Below are 18659 nucleotides of genomic sequence, written 5' to 3'. Positions count from 1 at the left end.
ATAGCAGTAGAGTGCTAGCCTTGCATGCATGAAGCCCTGGGTTCGATTCTTCGGCACCACATAAACAGAAAAAGCCAGGGGTAGAGTGCTAGCCTTGAGCAAAAAGAAGCCATGGACAGGCCCTGAGTCTCAAGCCCCAGAACTGGCAAAAAAAAAAAGTTCTCAATTTTAATTAAAAAATTACATGACTATTCATTCTCAAGATTGAAAATAACAAACTCAAGTTTTGTCAAATCCATCATTTATAGGTACCTGTAAGAGAAAGACTTTCAAAATGAAGCAAATTTCAAGCAATCTGAATAACATAGAAGGCACTGTAAGGAGAACATTGTTAGGGTCCCTGAGCATAGGGTAAATCAAGACAAAAAGTATTTAAAATATAATGAATATACTTAATATCTTAGTAGAAGAAAAATAATCCCACCTTTCCTGAATGCCTCTTGTAGACTCTCCATGGCAGTGTGCTCAGAAAGGTAACCGGATGGTAAATTCCCACATGGTCCTGGCAGCCAAAGTATGAGCAGAGATTAGTTGCAGATTGGAATGTGAGAAGAAAAGATGAAAAGTAGCCACAATCTCAAAAATGCACAGATGGTGAGAGTTAAAAACTGAGTCTGACCACAAGTCTGCCTTCATCCTAAACCTTTCTATTCCCAGTGTTCTCCAAACAGAATTGCTAGTATCCTGTCACTCTAGAAAAGTATGGTCTTTGGTGCGGCCCCATTCTTCATTTCTCACACCCAATTAGTCACCAAATGCTGTCTGTTCTTTCTTGTGAAAATGTTCCTGAAAATGTTTGCGTTGACTAAACCCAGTGCCATCATTCACAGAGCCTCTCTATCTTCTTTCCTGAGGACAAATGTAGGAGTCTTTTGACTCATTTTTCTTACATCCACTTTGATTCTCATCAGTTCTTTGTTTATGTAACAGCTGGGGCACCCTGGTATCGTGACCCCTTGCTGAGAACACTTCTGTGGCTTTCCAGTCTTGCAGCAAACTTAGATATCGTTCACGTGACACAGAAAACTTCCAAAACTGCCCCTTTGTCTTAAACATTTCATGTCACTGTCCACTTTCTCAGCCCTCTTTGACTCGATCCATTCTTTCATCTCTCACTGAATTTGTGCTATTTTCTCTTGCTGGAATTGATTCTCTCCATCTCACTTTTCTGAGTTACTATTTCTGGGGGAGACAAGGGAAGTTAGGTGCTGTTCGCCTGATTCTTTTTTCTCAGCTATTTCCTTGTGGGTGCCCTTTGACCTCTAGGTCTCAGTCATCTCCACTTGTTATATGCTTTTGCGACACTTTTCACTTCCCTATGTATTTTAGCACGTTTGTTTCTACTCATATAAATGCTGAAAGGAAGGTTATGGTTGACTTGATCTCATATTAGATTCCTGAATCTAGAGTGGTGTTTGATGGCAGATAAAAATCTTTTTATGTGAGGATTGCTATATTAACTAAACATTGAAAAGAATATATATTAAAGAACAATTTCCTCAAGTAAACATCTAGCTCTCCATATCATTAGCATGCTATATGCCTGTCAGTGAAATCACTCTTGTGGGACGTAGCTAAACCTTCAGACTTTGATTAATATGTGGCTGTGGTAGTAGACAACATGACCTCAGAGTTGCTGTGTCCCTCTAAGCTGCCTTGAAATTCGGAACCTTTGCCTAAGCAAACCTACCGTGGTCCTTTTAGAACAAGGATATCGGTTAATACTGGGCATTTGAGATTATCAGGGGCTTATGATTTTTTTCATTTATTCATTTACTAATGAAATATTTCCACAAATATTTATTATATAAATAGTATGTTCAAACACTGTGCAAAGCAATGAATAAATACTGGTGGGGGAGATAAGCAAGGTTACTTACCCACAAGCTTAGAATTTTCTGCTTTAGTTCTCTTCAGACCCAGGTGCAATCAGAAGATATTCATTCGTGCATCGCTTGGAGGGACATGTGGGAAGTGGTTCAGCACCCAAGGAGGTCACATTTACATTCATTAAACTATCAGAGGTCAATATAATTGCCAGGCCTCAATAATCTAAAAACAGGAGTGGATTTTCCTCTATCTCATCATACCAACAGAAGTACATAATTAGAATTTTAAATGGGCCTGAATTGTCGATCCTCTTAAAAGAAATGAGAAAATTTAATTAATTGTGGTTTATATCCATGCATCAATTTTCTCTCTATTTCAATGGTCTAGGTACATGTCACTGTGGCCGATGTAAGTGTGATAATTCAGATGGAAATGGACTCGTTTATGGTAAATTTTGTGAATGTGATGATAGAGAATGCATAGATGATGAAACAGAAGAAATTTGTGGAGGTATGTATAATAACAGTGGAAATGAATAATTATATGCTTTTTTCACTTATTTCACTTTACTTTAATCTATATAAAAGTTTCTGTTTGGGTGAACTCATTTAGTTTGAACCTGTGCTTATTGGAGAAACACTTCATTTCTAGAGAATGTGAAATGATTCATTTTGAATGTCAAACCAAACTGTCCCTGGAAGAAAGGCTCAACCACATTGAAACAAGCCAATAACATAGCTTTAGAGTTAGCGCTACTGAGATGCCATCTTTGTGGCTTACTTTAGCCAGTGTTTTTCTAAGTTGTCTCCCTATCTCTTAACCATATGTTTGAATTTGATTCTCTTTGTAAACCATAAGCTTTGTCTACTGGGGACGTTGGAGTCTAATGTAATTATTATCCTCAAGTTTACTTGCCTCCACTTCTCATGACCTTTTCTGTTTCTATGCATCACAGTTACTTAATCTGTTTTTCTATTGTACCAGTTCTTGCATGTTTCCTGCTGTTAGATACCATAATTAGTGCTTTACACTGATTGGATTGTATCTGACATGTGCTCTAGGGTAAGAATTATTGTAGAATTTTATATACACAGGAAGATGTAGCTGCTGAAACTTGGGTATCTTAGGCAGTTTACCTAGGACCATCTTATGCATTTTACTTAGGACCCTTGACCAATTGCAGTGAATGGCACTCATACTATATGACACTAAAGAGTATGTTCTTCGTCCTTACTGTTCAGAACTCCACCAGGGATTTGGATTTAGAGTTCTCTGAGAGCCCTTCTTCACCACCTGTAGTTTCCTTCTCTGTCCCTAAATCCTTGCTCAGAATTCCCATTTGCAGCTTTTACTGCTACAGCAAAATGAACATAGGATACAGTAAGAATTGTTTTATCTATGCCAATTTTTCTCTGCTAATATTGAACAAAAGGATTACCTTGTCCATGGCAATTTATCTTGCATACAGAAATAGTGGTCTTAGAGAAGTATTTTCCTGAGGAAGATCGGGGACAAACAGAAACAAAGATCACTAACAGACAAGTAGGGACGAAGTGTAACTAGGATCTTATCAGCTACTCTTTGTTCTACCTTGCTTCCTGTAGTGGAGTTGTATGGATTCTCTTGCTTTAAACTAGCCTGTTCATTCTTCCATGCCTCCTGGTTGAACAATATACTAGTATAAAATAGTACACACATAAAACAATCACTTCCCCAGAGCAGTGGCTCATGCTATAATCCTAGCTGGTCTGGAGGTTGAGATCTGAGGATCATGATTCAAATCCAGTCAGTCAGGGAAGTCTGTGAGATTCTTATCTCCAATAAACTACGGAATAGCTGGAAATGGAGCTGTGGCTCAAGTGGTAGGGTACCAGCCTCATGCAAGAGTACTAAGGGATAGCACCCAGGACCTAAAGACATAACACTCTCTCTCTCTCTCTCTCTCTCTCTCCTGAGCCAGTAACCTCAGCTAGATGCTGCTCATTATTTTCTGCTAAATGGATCAGTCAAGACAACTAGAACAAATAGATGAATCTATCCAAAATTATTATGTATTTATACTCGAGATTTCACTTCCAATTGCTGCATATATTTTTTAAAAAGGAGCACACTTTGTATCAGTTGTGTTCTGAGTCACTCCACCACACTAAACTCCATTTGTATGGAACATAAAATTTGAAAAATACAACAGGAATGTTTAACTCTCATTCTTCTTACTTATTGTTTCCATTTGTTTGGGGCTTAGGCAATTTGATGGTACAAGGTCTCTGACCACAGACTTCAGTATCCAGGAAACATTCCATGATGGTCCCGCTGCCTAGAATCATAGTTTTTCATTTGTTGTTCACATAAAACACTCTCTTGAGAGATGATTGTACAGTCCATCACTGGAGATTTTTCTTCTCTCTCTGTTTACATAAAACAGTATTATGGATATTGCATAAAATGTTTTCCTGAAACTTATATTTTACATTAATTGTTCCAGTGTTTCTTATTACAGCATTTTCCATGTGAGTTTTATGGATATAGGTTTAATTTGTTTACATCTGCATATAACTAGTTTTACATGCACCTAATTTGTTTGCTGATCTTTATTTTAATGGCTTCTTAGGAACACCCTAATTCTCAATTAAACTTATAGATATACAAAGAATTTGAGTATGAAGTGCATAGGTTTATAATAGTTTACATTATGGACTTATATACATGCATGTATGTATATGTACATACATGTATATATATATATATGTGCATATATATCCTAAAACTCTAGAGGTAATAAATTCTACAGTGTAAGAAATTGATTGAGTTTCTTGGATTCTGACTCATAGAAAAGCAGCTAGTGCCCAGGCATGCTTTTTTCTAGTGTAATCTTGAATTTCTTGAGGCTTGTGGCCAGGCATTAGAATGCGATTATGCTGCATACACATTGGGGATCTTTCAAAGCTTAAAATAACTATTAATTTTAATTTCATAATAAGAATTGAAAATAAAAAAATAAAACAAAAAGAATTGAAAATAAAAATTTGTTGTAGAAATGATCATTGTCTATGAAATTAGTGAGGGGTGATACGGTTGGAGTTCATTTCGACAGAAATAATGCCACTGAGTGCATGGGTCTCATTTTTTCTCCATAACTCCTCCTCTCTTTGTTTGTCTGTCTATCTGTCTGTCTGTCTCTCTCATGAATGTGTCTCATCAACTCATGAGTTGAGTAGGAGACTAGATACCTGACCCTGCTAATGCTCTTGACCTTGGCTTAGCGGTACCACAATGTTAGAATGAAAATATGCCATTAAGCAATTGAAAAGTGGAACCACAGTCATTTTTCCGTGGGTTCTTAAAATTCCACAGAATTATGGCTTCAGCAGAAGACAGCTGGAACAACAAATACTTTAGTCATCAATGTAAAAAATAAAAACGCAAATGCCTACAAAACAGAAAATTTCGACTAAAATTCAAAGGCACAGGACATTCATGTTTTGGTGGCCATAATTATTACGAAGAGAGGGCACAGGAAGTGAATCTGAGGGTAAATGATAACTTTGGGAAATTTGTGGGAAACTGGCTAGACATGAATGGATGAAGTATGTGACAGTTCAATACGGATGGGTTGATTAGATGCAGGAATGAACAGATGAGAGGTTGTGGAGAGGTGAGTTCGAAAGGTGGGATCTAGACGCTAAATGAAGAGTATTTCTGAGTATCATTTACAGTTTCTTTGCGCCAGGATGAGAATGGGATCAAAGTCCTATGGTATTCTCAGTATTTTATAGTGTAAATCAGGACCAGACACTGATTTAGCGGAGCCTCTTCTCTGCATGGTAGAGCATGGCAGCTTGTGGGGCACAGATGAATGAAATGAGGAAATATTCCTTCCAGTTTAAAAAGGGACCAGTCATTGGTAATGGGTATCTAAGTAAATATGCACCATTGATTTCTGAGTAGTTGATTTTAAATAAACAATTTTGATTTCTAAACTCAAGAAATACTCTTAGAGTGAAGGTCAGTATATATTTGAGTTTGATATACACATTGAGAGAGTAGAGTAATAGACTTGCACAGTGATTCATGTCATTTCTTTAAAAATACTTCTATTTGAATCAGCTTCCTGTGTATGCCAAGCTCATCGGCATGTTGGCTTGCTTTGTTTGTAGACTCGTGTAGTTATAAGTTCAACTCTGATGGTTTGGGAGGTAACTATATAATTTGCTTATTTTAAGTAAGGAACATGGAGCCTTTATATTATTTTCAAAGGTGCCTATGATCACAAAGAGGTAGAAAGTTAATGCTGCTTTGAAAAGTTGCTTTATTCTTCACTCTATAAAATTCTTTTGGGTAAAGGCCATGGGAAGTGTTACTGTGGAAACTGTTACTGCCAGGCTGGTTGGCATGGAGATAAATGTGAATTCCAGTGCGACATCACCCCCTGGGAAAGCAAGCGAAGATGCACATCTCCAGATGGCCAAGTCTGCAGCAACAGAGGTGTGTCCTTCATACATGTTTCTACCCCATTGGAGACAAACACAGCTCTTAACTGGCAACACCCCTCTCCGTGTTTCCTTCAGTGTGGGAGGAAGGCAGCTTGTAGAGACATTTCCTTTGATCTAACACAGCATTACCTATACCAGAGTGGTCTTTTTCTTGTACATTACGGAGTAGAAAACAGAAAGGTAAGAAAGTTGTTGTCATTCTTTAAGCTTCACTGAGGAAGTAGTTAACACAAGGAATTTCTTTGGCAGCCATCCAGAAATGACATAGTGCAGCTAAAAGGCAAGTCTTGTAGATACTTTTGCTAAATGTCTCTTGACTCACAAAACCACAGACAGCATGAGCATCTAATTATCCAGAGAGCATTCAGAAAACTCTCATGTCTTAATTGTAAGTAATGGAAAGGCTTGGCTCAAATGTCAAATTAATGCTCATGAATTTAATGTCTACATATTATTCTCTGCAGCCTACTGGATAGTCTTCAAAATAAACCATATTCTGGGTTATAAAGTGAGTCTCAGCAAATTTAAGAAAACTGAGATGATTCCCTAATTATTACTCTTTATGACTGTGAGTCCATGTTACAAATGGTTCAGTGCTACACTAATTTCTTGCTCCTTTTCCAACACCAACAACCCAGGTTCCATTTGTAGGACATAACAACATAAATAAAACCATGCCCTGTATTCCAGAACAGGTACTTCTATGAATATTCTTTTTTTTTTCAGATGCATTAATTGAAGAAACTTGTTCTTCCAAATAATAGTAGATATCTAAAATGAACATATTGTGAGTTGGCACACTATCCCTAGCAGCTCTCAATGCCAGCATCTCCGTCATCTGTGGCAATCTAACATCCAGAATAACTCTACCTCATTATTGTTTTAAAGATCTCTCATTCCCAGTCCTTAATAGCATTGGAAGGCTGCAGTTAATATTTTTCATGCCGATCATTAGTCTTTATGAAATTGTTTTTCAGCTTTGCCTATTTCATTTTAGGTATCTTTAACTTTATATTTAACTTGTTCAGGATTACTTGTATATTTGTGGAAGTGTTCATCATTTTGCATGCATAGGAAACACTTGTTTCAGCTGTTTTCTCTCCATAATGTTTTGGTCTCAACCCCAGTTTCAGATTTTTATGTAGTTATTTAGATTTCTACTTCTTTTTCTTTAATTTAAGTAATTCTCTTTTTGGTGTTTGGAACAAAGAAGAATTTGTTCTTATTTTGTGGTTTTATTTTGTCCATTTGATTTTTTAGTACAAATGGCACTTACTTAGGAAACCAGTAGAGTGATTGCTAACAGTACATCCTACAGACTCACATGATTAACTGAGAACTTCCATTTGTTTACTGAGGAATCTCTTCTATCTCTTTCAGATGGTGTTTTTTTCCTCTTCTTTTTAGAATATTAGATTTTTCCAAATATTAAAGGAGCAACAGGAAAACAATACCACATGTGAATTGCTTTGTCACTTTTTCTTGACTCCTATACCATACTTTCTCCCACCCAGGGACGTGTGTGTGTGGGGAATGTTCTTGCCATGACGTTGACCCCACGGGAGACTGGGGTGACATTCATGGGGACACTTGCGAATGTGATGAGAGGGACTGCAGGCCTGTCTATGACCGTTATTCTGATGACTTCTGTTCAGGTAAGTTTGTCCTTGATTCCTATTTTTCAATAATAAGATATGCATGAGCCTGTTTGCAGGACTCATTCTGATTCTTAGAGACACGGTGTAAAACATTTGATATTTTTAGTGCTCATACTAACTACTAGTGATCTAGGAAACTTCCAGAGAATGAAGACATTTGACAAAGGCTGGGGATGGAAACCTACCCACTCTCTCAGAATTAATCAGTCTTTAATTGCTCATCAGTGAGCTACTAGCTCTTGATATCCACTCAACTCTGAGAAGACAAAAGTAGCAGACCTGGTGTCAGACCTGTTTTCTATTAGGATCACTGTGGTGACATATTGTCAAACTTTTAAGATAATACAGATCCTAGGGATGATTTTATGCAATAACTCTTCATTAGGAGTTATATGCAAATTAAACTGTGGTATGATCTAGAATTTAATATCAATTAATAGTTTAGAAGATGTTGTAAATACCTCTGTGATTCAAAAATACTACTTTTCATGACAGTTCAAGACCAAGAAATGATGAAGATTAATGGGTAATGATAGCTCAGCACCTTTGCACTTTGCTGCTGTGCACTAGTTAGGCATAGACCTACAGCTGTTCGTTAAACAAGTGAAGTGACTTCCACAACTCCTTCCTGGAACTGACTTTTCCACCTCAACCATTCCCTTTCTCTCCTCTCTGCCCTGATTTCCTTTTCCTTACATTTTATTTCTTCCCTCCCCCGTGAGATCCCACAGGAAGATAGGCAAGCAATCCGTGAGAAATGGCTTCCTGGCTAACGGAGTCTGTCAGGAGAAGACCTAGCCACAAAATGCTTCACCCTTGACATATGGCACCCATATTGTGGTGAAGACATAGATGCTAGGAAACTTGGGTCAATGGCCTGTGGTCTGAGCAATAAGATGCTGGTCTATAATTGTAATCTTACTGTGGATCGATTAAAGAGGGTGTAACTGGTCACTCCTCCCCAGCCTGTCTCCCACACTTAGGATGAGGAATTGAGGAAAGAAGAAATCCACATGAACTGAGCTCCCACTCTGCCAGACTGACTGTGTTCTTTCCAAACACCTCATTTCATTTTATTTCTGTACTAACACAAGGAGGTAGAGATTATCTACATTTTTTACAGAAAAGGAAACACTTTTAGGTAAATTAAGTACCTTGACACAATTCACCCTGCTATTAAGTAGCATCTGAAAACACTTAAGTATGCAGGGAATTCAGTCTCCAAGGGATGCAAATAAGACTGTTCAGTTTTACCTGTTTTGGTGAGGAAGAGCTCTCTTCTATCCTTCTATGGCCAAACTTCTTTTAAAACTAATCTTTTCTGAACATTTTGAGGATCTGGGGTAGGCACCAATCTCAGGAGGATTTCTTCACTAAGTCTGCGGGATTCTGTATCTTATGCTTAGAGAGCGGTTAGACTTCACAGGTTTCCTAATTACCACTGTAAGATGTCTGTAGGAAGAATGCCATGCAGTTGATTATTGAGTATGTTAATGCCTTTGTGTTATGAGACAGAAGGAACCGAACTACATCAGTATTCTCCAGCGATTCTCTCAAGCCTGGGATGTAATAAAGCTCAGATGAAATGCGGTTTTATTTTTAGCTCCTGTTCATGCCACCCTGAGAGTATTCGTCTTATTTAATTCCAAGGGAGATCTCCTGGAGGGTTGGTTTAAGTTGGTGCTTAAGTTGACATTCTCATTTTATTTACTCCCATTCCATCCACATTGCACCTAAATATACATATTTGGTTACTAGTACAGTGTGGGTACTAGGGTATAACTGTACTAACGTATATTACCTGGCTACTCTGAATTGATGAGGTTTCTTTGTTTCTGGTTCATTATCTACAGTATATGTCATCCATACAGTATATGTCTATGTGTGTATGTGTGCTTGCTTATTCATAAATAACAAGCAAGACTGCTTTACACAGATGTACATAAGCACATACATACACACAAGGAGATAGTGTGGATGCTATTTAAGTGTAGACACATTGGTCAGGGGTGCCAGCCATCCCATTTTGTACCAACTGTTCTGTTTGCTGCACTCAATTTACTTTCTGGTCATGAAATAATGCCTTCATCCTTGGTGGCTGCTTACCAATCTTGGTCTATTTCCCCAAATTTCATAACTGGAAACATTTGCTGCAGTATGACCTTTAGCTCCTTTAACTTGTCCTGCCTACCAAAACAATAAAAATGTAAGGGCATTCTTGACTTTATGTTGCATTAGTTTAGAAAATTGAATCATTTGCTAGAACTATATAATGTAGGGTAATTATTCCTTGTGGACTACCAAAGCATTTAGGACAAAGAAACTGAAGGGAAATAAGTATATTCAGCCTGCATTGTCTTGAAAAGAAAATCAACATATTGAATAGCGCTCTAAAAATAACAAACACCAGATAAATCTAATCATTCCCTACATTTTTTTTCTCTATTGATGGTCATCATGTTATTTTGTAAGCAGCAACTTGTAAATATCAGATTTCCATTCACAGGAAATTCTACATCATTAAAAAAAAAGAGAGAAGAAATATTATTTCCAGCAGAAGTGTGTTTCTCCGGAATAGACTCACTTAAATTTGTTCTGGACTAATAATTCTAGATTTGAGATAATTTAACTAACAAAGCTCAATAATTGCAAATAAAGAATGCTTTGGTGTTCACACCCTAGAACAGTCAGAGGTTAGTCTGCTGCCTTCTCACTATTTCCATTGGCTGGCTTCTCATGCAGAAAGCTTTCTTGTTCACAGGCTGTAGATTGGACTGCGGTCCCATTTCTAGTGGGCAGATTATGCCAGCGCTACTTATTATGTGATCTTCCAGTATTGTGCATGTGTGTGGGTGGGGGGAGCATATTCACGTGCCAGTGCTTGCACATAGATCTTTTGGAAGCAATTCTCTTATTTTTAATTTTTCTGATGTTTGAGACCAGAGATAGACAACAGCATTCTATAGCTTTCATCTCTACTTTGTTGATCTTCTGCCTACACAGTGTAAGGAATACTTGTTAGAAGCAATGAAATTAATTCCCACAGGCTTAAAATATACACAGATTTGACAAACTAGCATGGAAGTGTTATATTTTAGATCTATGTGAAAAAATATTCTTTTAGTTCTCTCCATTTGAAAGACAAATTTAAATTGAGATGAGGCTGAGAAAAATAGCAGCACATGTAAATGAAAGACAAAGATTTCTTATGCCCTTTCATTGTTTGTTTATGAAAGACACTGATATATGTTGGACCAGTCTAAAGGGTTTTAAAGTTAAGTAGATTTTTTCATTCCTAAACTTTTCTTCATCTTATTATTTCCCTACTCAGTAACTCATTCTCTCCCTCCCTCTTTGACATGTTTTATTGGCATTGAGAAACTAGTAAGTCCACAAAAGAAATTGAAGTAAATAAATATTCATTAATTTGAATTTAGTATGTGATAAATAATTTTCATTAAATGATCCCTAATGTGTTACTCCACTTTGACCTCTAAATTTGTGATTTGCCCCATAATGAGCCAGGTTAATGAAGGCTGAGAAGTTTCTGCATGTGTATTGTGATGTGTATTGATGAATGTCTTTAAACTCAGAAGATAGATCTACAAATCTCAGGGAATGTTGATATAAGGAACCAGTCTTTAATGAAAGAAAATTTTAATTGGCATGATATACATTATACCAGTAGCATGGGTTTTATTTTTTTTCAAATTTTTATTATCAAACTGATGTACAGAGAGGTTACAGTTTCACATGTTAGGCATTGGATACATTTCTTGTACTGTTTGTTACCTTGTCCCTCATGCCCCCCTCCCTCCCCCCCTTTCCCTCCCCCCCCCCAGGTGTTCAGTTCACTTACACCAAACAGTTTTGCAAGTATTGCTTTTGTAGTTGTTTCTCTTTTTTTTCCCTGTGTCTCTCAATTTTGGTATTCCCTTTGAATTTCCTACTTCCAATACCAGTATACACGGTTTCCAATATACTCAGATAAGATTACAGAGATAGTGTAGGTACAACCACAGGAAGGTGATACAAGAACATCATCAATAATAGAAGCTACAGATACACATGGGACATTGAAAGTAGTTACAACTGTGATATAACAATCGTTTCCATAACATGGAGTTCATTTCACTTAGCATCATCTTATGTGTTCTTAAGGGTGTAGCTATTGGGCCTTGTGATGCTCTGCTATGACTTGCCTAAACCTGTACTAATTATTCCCAATAAGGGAGACCATAGAGTCCATGTTTCTTTGGGTCTGGCTCACTTCACTTAGTATAATTTTTTCCAAGTCCTTCCATTTCCTTACAAATGGGGCAATGTCATTCTTTCTGATAGAGGCATAAAATTCCATTGTGTATATGTACCACATTTTCCTGATCCATTCGTCTATGGAGGGGCATCTGGGTTGGTTCCAGATTCTAGCTATGACAAATTGCGCTGCGATGAACATTGTTGTGCTGGTGGCATTACTGTGATTTTGTTTGTGGTCTTTTGGATAGATACCCAAAAGTGGGGCTGCTGGGTCATAGGGAAGTTCTATATTTAGCCTTCTGAGGAATCTCCATACTCCTTGCCAGGGTGGCTGAACCAGATTACATTCCCACCAACAATGAAGTAGGGTTCCCTTTTGGCCACATCCCCTCCAACAATTGTTATTGTTAGTTTTCTTGATATATGACATTCTTATTGGGGTGAGATGGAATCTCAATGTTGTTTTGATTTGCATTTCTTTTATGGCCAGTGATGTAGAGCACTTTTTCATATGTCTCTTGGCCATTCTTATTTAGCATGGGTTTTTTTTCCTAAGGCATTCATTTTTATTAAAATGGTCCAAAATGTTAATGGACAGGAATATCATACATGATTATATATTCTATTTATACACACTATTACAAGTTATAAAAAACAAAATCAAATTATTTTGCACAATCAAGTGAAGAAATAGACATTTTCTTCAGTTTTTAATGTAATGCAATTTTCTTTTTTTTTTCTTTCAAATTTTTATTATCAAACTGATGTACAGAGAGGTTACAGTTTCATACGTTAGGCATTGGATTCATTTCTTGTACTGTTTGTTACCTTGTCCCTCATGCCCCCCTCCCTCCCCCCCTTTCCCTCCCCCCCCCAGGTGTTCAGTTCACTTACACCAAACAGTTTTGCAAGTATTGCTTTTGTAGTTGTTTCTCTTTTTTTACCCTGTGTCTCTCAAATTTGGTATTCCCTTTGAATTTCCTACTTCCAATACCAGTAAACACGGTTTCCAATATACTCAGATAAGATTACAGAGATAGTGTAGGTACAACCACAGGAGGTTGGACAAATGGGACTGCATCAAACTGCAGAGCTTCTGCATGGCAAAGGACATAGCTCGCAAGATAAACAGAAAGCCCACAGACTGGGAGAAGATCTTTACTGGACATTCAACAGACAAAGGCCTCATCTCTAAAATATATGCAGAACTAAAAAAATTACCTTCTTCCAAAACAAAACTGCAAAGAACCAATAGCCCCCTCCTCAAGTGGGCTAAAGACTTACAAAGAAACTTCTCTGATGAGGAAATGAGAATGGCCAAGAGACATATGAAAAAATGCTCTACATCACTGGCCATAAAAGAAATGCAAATCAAAACAACATTGAGATTCCATCTCACCCCAGCAAGAATGTCATATATCAAGAAAACTAATAATAACAACTGTTGGAGGGGATGTGGCCAAAAGGGAACCCTACTTCATTGTTGGTGGGAATGTAAACTGGTTCAGCCACTCTGGCAAGCAGTATGGAGATTCCTCAGAAGGCTCAATATAGAACTCCCCTATGACCCAGCAGCCCCACTTTGGGGTATCTATCCAAAAGACCACAAACAAAATCACAGTAATGCCACCAGCACAACAATGTTCATCGCAGCACAATTTGTCATAGCTAGAATCTGGAACCAACCCAGATGCCCCTCCATAGACGAATGGATCAGGAAAATGTGGTACATATACACAATGGAATTTTATGCCTCTATCAGAAAGAATGACATTGTTCCATTTGTAAGGAAATGGAAGGACTTGGAAAATGTTATACTAAGCGAAGTGAGCCAGACCCAAAGAAACATGGACTCTATGGTCTCCCTTATTGGGAATAATTAGTACAGGTTTAGGCAAGCCATAGCAGAGCATCACAAGGCCCAATAGCTACACCCTTATGAACACATAAGATGATGCTAAGTGAAATGAACTCCATGTTATGGAAACAATTGTTATATCACAGTTGTAACTACTTTCAACGTCCTATGTGTATGTGTAGTTTCTATTATTGATGATGTTCTAGCATGGGTTTTAATGGTTTACCATGGTAATTGACATACTTTTAAAACATGAGGTTTCATTTTCTTTAGAATTCATATGAGTTTTTGCAGTACTGATAGAAATCTGCTTTTCTGTTTTGCATCTGTAATGATAAGGATCTACATATGTATTATGAATTTAAAAACATTTAGTTGGCTAGGTGCTGGTGGTTTGCACCTGTAATTGTAGCTACTCCGGAGGCTGAGGACTGAGGATTGGGGTTTGAAGCCAGCCTGGGATGAAAAGCCCCTGTTATCTCTAATTAACTACACAAATCACTGGAAGTGGAGTGGTGGCTCAAAGTGGTAGAGTGCTTGCCAGGAGCAAAGGAGCTCAGTGCTCAGACCCTGAGATCAAGACCTCCACCTACCACCAAAACAAGCAAACAAACAGCATAGTTGAAATTACCATTCTTGGTTTCGTGCATGGGCTCCAATGTATTAAAAAGAACAGTAGTTCACTTTTGCGTATCAATTAAAATATATAAGGTACTTCACATAAAAGTGAGAAAAGAATGCTGTCCTGTTTAAAATGGAAGACACTGACTCTCAAAGAGGTTGTCATTTGACTAGCTTCACTCTGTAGGTAGCAGAACCTAGGAGCTGACCCTAATATTTGAAAAGAATCAATTTTTTAACTTGATTATACCATTTCTCCTGATACTTCCTTAGAAACTTTGTGTGTGTGGGTCCAGGACTCTTACATATTTCATTACTTTTTTTTACTATATACAAAATATTGGTAAGAATTGTGAACTCCAAACTTTAGGCTTTAGGCTAAGTGTGTAGTAAATGGAAATGGAAATACAGTGTAGAGATTCCAGAAGATAAGATCTTGCTTCAAGAAATTATCTATCAAATAAATTAAGAGAATAGTGACAAATAATATATTTGGGGAGAAATTAACCAAGAAAGAGACAGTTTTTTAAAATTTACTTTTTAGTGTCAAAGTAATGTACAGAGGGGTTACAGTTACGTAAATAAGGCAGTAAGTACATTTCTTATCAAACTTTTTACCTCTCCCTTCCTTTTTCTCCCACCTTCCCTCCTCCCCGATGCCCTCCCCACCCTACCACAACTTGTACAGTTGGTTTACAGAATATTGCTTTGTAAGTATTGCTGTGGCATTGCTTCACCTTTTACCCTTTGTCTCTCCATTTTGGTGTTCCCCTTCCCTAGTTCCGATAAAGGTACACACAATACCCATTGTATCAAAGTCAGTTACAGTGATAACAGGGGTAAAACCATGGGGAAGAAAGACAAAAGAGAAAGGCATATAAGAGTGACAAGTTTGTACACTGAAAGCAATAGCTATTGAGGAAAGAAATTAAAAGCATAAACAAATGTAAAGGTATCCTATGTTTACGGATCCAAAAATCACTATTGTCAAAATGTCTGTAAAACTCAATGTGCTCTACAAGTGAAATGAAACCTCTTTCAAAATTTCCATGCCATTTTTCACAGAAAAGTAATATTAAAATGTAGTGGAGGAGGTACAAGTTGGATAAGAAACGTACGCACCGCCTTACGTATGAAAATGTTACCCCTCTGTACATCACTTTAACATTAAAGAAATGAAAAAAAATGTAGTGGGATCATGATGACCTGCTTCAATTACCATAAAGAATTATAATTATTCAAAGAATAACATTTTAGCATAAAAACGGACAGATAGACCAACAGAAAAATGTCCAGAAATGAACTTGTTTCTAAATAGTCAACTAATGTTCAACAAACGCATCAAAAATGCACAACGGATAAAGGATGGACTTCCCAATAAATGATATTAGGAAAGCTTAATACCCACAGGTGAGAAAAAGGAAATCAGCTCCTTGTCACAATATGTGCATGCTTAATAAAGCATCATGCTTCACACTTTAAATTTTTTCTTGTTATTTTTGGCTTCTAGTTTTCCTATAGTCGTGGGACTGCCACAGATTCAGATCCACTGAATGATTCGTTAGTGAAAAGTTTTGCTTAGAAAGAGCTTTTTCTTTGTTTCCTATTCCCTGTGGCCTTTTTCCATGTGAATTGACCACCAAATCCTTTGAATGCTCCTATTAGGGTCCAGAAGACAATTAATCTGGAATTTGACCCATTTCATTTATGTGTAGGTAGTGCATTTCTTACCTTTCAAGATTGATTCACATAAAACAGTTACTGAAAAATGTGAGTAAAAAGCAAGCCTTTGCCTTCATGTTTTACATTGTGTGTGAGATTCAGATGCAGTCTCAAACTGAATCTATGAATGATTTCAGACTCCGCTATTCTCATGTGCATGCTCTTCTGCTCCTTTCATGGTGAAGGTCATGGGCAGTGCAATTGTGGAAGGTGTGACTGCAAGGCCGGCTGGATTGGGAGGAAGTGTGAACATCCACGATCCTGCCCACTCTCTGCAGAGGAAAGTTCCAGAAAGTGTCAGGGGACCTCTGACCTGCCTTGCTCTGGAAGGGGTAAGTCCACAGAGTCACATTTACCTGAACTCGGGTCCCATGTGCCTTACCTAAAAGACAGCTCCGGTCTTCCAGTTAGCCCCTTTCTGGTGAGTGTCGCCATCTGTAGGATGAGTCTCTGCTCCCCAACGCCTCTGTCAGCCTGCTTTCGCTTTGAGGTCTATTCAACTCCAGTTCAGTTCTGTTCAGTTCAAGGTTACATTTCCTAAAGTATAATTTGGGTGTTTGTTTAAAGCATTCTGGATAAGGTCATCTAATTGTCCACTGACATTTATGAAACTCAGTACCATTATTTGGGGGATATTGTTTTTGAAAAAGTATCACGTAAGTAGACAGGCATGGATAAGCTGTGTCATTTTAGAAAAAATGTGGCCTCTAGTGGCTTTGGCTACCAGACCAAGTACACACTTCAGGAGAAAGAAAAATTCACCTTGAGGGTTTCTTCCTGATTTATAAAAATAAGAAATAAATTCGCCTCTCGCAAGAGAATAACAAAGTTAATAATGAAATAGCTCACAGGGAAACTAGCAATTGGAGTTATTACAAATTTTGTTCAAGAAAGAAAAATGTTACTTGAATGATAGATCAGAAAGTTAATTTGTTTTTTGCAATCTTCTTTTAAAAAGTTGCATTTTTAATTGAGCTTTGCAAAATATAAAATAGCTTTAGGAAGGGTTGGAAAACTCAGTTTAAAAAACAACAACAACATCGTTTCAGAATTACGCAACCATAACTACTAATGTTAGACATTTTTATTAGTCCAGGGAAGAAACCTTGTACCTTGTATCAGTGCTGATTCTACCATCTCCAAGTCCCTGATTTCACTAATACATTTCAGTCTGTGGAGTTGTCTATGGTGGAGATGTCAGATAAATGGAATTATAATATAACTAGTCTTTTGTCTGGTGTTTTTTGCTTGGTATTGTGTTTGCAAGGTTCTTCAATGTTATGGCATGCATTCGTACTTCATTTGTTTTATGGTTAAATACCTGGATATAACAGATATGGGTCCATTCGTCAGGCAAAGGACATGTAGAAAACTGGATGCTTTCTACAATTTGTTCATTATGAATAATGGCATGATAAATAGTCATGAAAACGTTTTAGTGTGGGCCTTGGTCTCACTTTCTTTGTGTACATGAATTATGAGTTGAATTGCTGAGTCAAATGCAAACTTTAACTTTCTGAGGGATTTCAAGGCTTTCTTTAAAGTCTCAACATCATTGTCTATTTCTATCAGCAATGTCGGAGTCCAGTTCCTCTATGTTGTTAACACTCTTTATTGTCTGTCTTTTGAAATTATGTACAATTCACTTTATGTGGAAAACTCCTCAAAGCCTCCAAGTTCTTGTATACCAGAGCATTTTAAATTTTTTAAAAAATATTTTTGTTGGGCATGGAGTTTGAACCTAGGGCTGTTGTCCCTGAGGTTTTTCACTCAAGGCTAGTGCTCTACCACTTTGAGTCACAGTGACACTTCCAGTTTTCTGGTGGTTAATTGGAGATAAGAGTCTCATAAACTTTTGTGCTCAGGCTGGCTTTGAACCACAATCCTCTGATCTCTTGAATAGCTAGGATTACCAGCACCTGGCACCATAAGGAATTTTTAATTACTATTTTTTCCTAATGATTATAAATAGGATATGATTATGTATAAGATATGAGTAGAAGTATTTTTAATGTCAGAAGTACTTCTTCCTTGCTTTATCTTTCACCAACAAACATAGAGGGCGCCATGGTTCGATTTGTCTTAGTAATATTATTGGATGGTGCTGGATAAGCCTTTCATGTTTTTGAAGTTCTAAATTGAGAAAAAAAACTAGTAGATTAGCAGATTACTGTTAGCGGATTAGTAAAATTAGCAGATTACTGCTATTCACCTATACGT

General features: G+C 37.3%; 1 protein-coding gene across 1 annotated transcript in view; it reads left to right on the top strand.

Moving 5' to 3' along the window:
* Itgbl1 (integrin subunit beta like 1) overlaps positions 1-18659 on the top strand; it is a 173606-nt gene that overhangs the window by 74039 nt on the left and 80908 nt on the right. Inside the window, exons 4-7 of the mRNA XM_048341127.1 lie at positions 2218-2340; positions 6175-6315; positions 7838-7978; positions 16625-16771. Of these exons, the coding sequence (XP_048197084.1) occupies positions 2218-2340; positions 6175-6315; positions 7838-7978; positions 16625-16771 (552 nt within the window). The remainder of the gene's footprint in view (positions 1-2217; positions 2341-6174; positions 6316-7837; positions 7979-16624; positions 16772-18659) is intronic.

This window comes from Perognathus longimembris, chromosome 3 (assembly GCF_023159225.1).
Source record: "Perognathus longimembris pacificus isolate PPM17 chromosome 3, ASM2315922v1, whole genome shotgun sequence".
NCBI classification, from domain to species: Eukaryota; Metazoa; Chordata; class Mammalia; order Rodentia; family Heteromyidae; genus Perognathus; species Perognathus longimembris.
This window is presented reverse-complemented; position numbering and strand designations above follow the sequence as displayed.